Source organism: Sinocyclocheilus rhinocerous, unplaced genomic scaffold, assembly GCF_001515625.1.
Source record: "Sinocyclocheilus rhinocerous isolate Xijiao unplaced genomic scaffold, SAMN03320098_v1.1 C36714944, whole genome shotgun sequence".
Classification (NCBI taxonomy): Eukaryota; Metazoa; Chordata; class Actinopteri; order Cypriniformes; family Cyprinidae; genus Sinocyclocheilus; species Sinocyclocheilus rhinocerous.
The window spans coordinates 1-1,586 of record NW_015785221.1 but is presented as its reverse complement, the minus strand read 5'-3'; the positions used below and the strand labels follow the sequence as shown (position 1 = coordinate 1,586).

Here is a 1,586-nt window from a genome sequence, read left to right as displayed (position 1 = left end):
GAGACTGGACACTGATGCTATTCAGCAGTAGTGTGGGAATTTTCAGAGGCAGGAAACCTTAAGAAACCTCATTCATATAGTTTTATTAGATTTGGTTCGACGGCATATTAACTGGACTATGTGCTGACCGCCTAAGTCTGGAACTGGGTCGTTAAGTGGGAATTACGTCATTTTGAAATGATGAGGGAAATGCTCACATTGGCTTTGACGCCGTCCTGGACGTCTGGGACACGTGGCATAGCGTCGTAAAGGGAGGACACATAGGTGATGATGGACTTCTCATCAGGATGAGGCACATCCACATCTGCAACAGAAAGAATTGCAGTTTAATAAGCATTCGTTTTTTGTTCACTGTGTTTAAATGAAAACATATGATTGTTTGTGTGTCATTTGTTTAAGCAGATTTCAATCAAACTATTTCGATTTTCGTCGGCATGAAACTGTGATCATCTTTTCTTCTCCATTATGATGCATATCCAAGTGAAATAGCATCTTGAATGGGTAAAAAAAAACAAAAAAAAAAACAACAACAACATATTTCGTCCATCAGGAACTGATTGGTTTAGTTAGATTGTTTTCGTTTGCTTATTTCTGTGATCTGAAGTTCTGAAGTTAATGTTTTTAATTAAAGATTACAAGTAATGATGTGCACGAATAAATCATTTATAATAAACACTGTAGTGTTAATGTAAAGGCACATATTTTTGACGCTTTTCAAATGTCAAAGGTCATGGGATCCAAAACTCAATGAAAGATCAACCTACGGTGTTGTGGGACTGAACTAATACATTCAATCAGGATTTAGCTTCAACACTGGATGTTAATATCGAATAACTTTCTTCAAAATCAGCTTATAGTATTTATAGTATAGTATAGCTTTAACATTACTAATTGTTAAGTATTTATAGTATAGTATTAACATTACCCTCTGGGTCAAGCAGTCGTGTGACCCCAAGTTCGTGCTCTGCCACTGAAAAAGCCTGTTCCAGGTTCTCCAGGTTGGACTGGCGGTACACCTTCCCCATGTCGATAAACCTGGGCCTGGTGAAATCAAGAGTAACAAAAGTGAGTGTGTAAGAAATGCAGCATCAAACGTTTAAATCACTGGAACACTCAAGAAGAAATGAATTGCAAATGCAATCTAATGCATAAAAATTTTTAACTTTTACAATAAGGTCTCATTATGTAAGATTAGTTAATGCATTAACTAACATCAACTAACAATGAGCGATACATTTGTTACAGTATTAATTCATCTTTGTTAACTTTGCTCCATTATTAGTTCATGATGGCTCAGGTAGATACAACTTTTTATTTTAATAATGCATGTTTAAATGTTGAAATTAACAAAGATTAATAAATGCTTCAGAAGTATTTTTCATTGTTAGTTCATGTTAACAAATGAAACCTTACTGTATAATGTTACCAAAAAATATATAATGAAATCACAATGACAACATTTTAAATCATTGGAGTTAGTGAATTTGAATACTGCAGAATAAAATAAGTATACTAGTTGCTTAATAGTAGAGGGACATAATGAGTTCAGAGACGCAGGTAAAGTGGCCACCTGCTCCATAAATCCC

At 34.7% G+C, this 1,586-nt stretch overlaps 1 protein-coding gene across 1 annotated transcript; it reads right to left on the bottom strand.

The window, feature by feature from the left end:
• Positions 1–106: 106 nt before the first annotated feature.
• On the bottom strand, positions 107–1,035 carry LOC107736460 (plectin-like). The gene is made up of 2 exons (XM_016547865.1): positions 926–1,035; positions 107–304 (listed from the first exon to the last, which is right to left on the bottom strand). The coding sequence occupies exons 1-2, from the start codon at positions 1,023–1,025 to the stop codon at positions 168–170; spliced, it is 237 nt and encodes a 78-aa protein (XP_016403351.1). The 5' UTR covers positions 1,026–1,035; the 3' UTR covers positions 107–167.
• Positions 1,036–1,586: the final 551 nt, after the last annotated feature.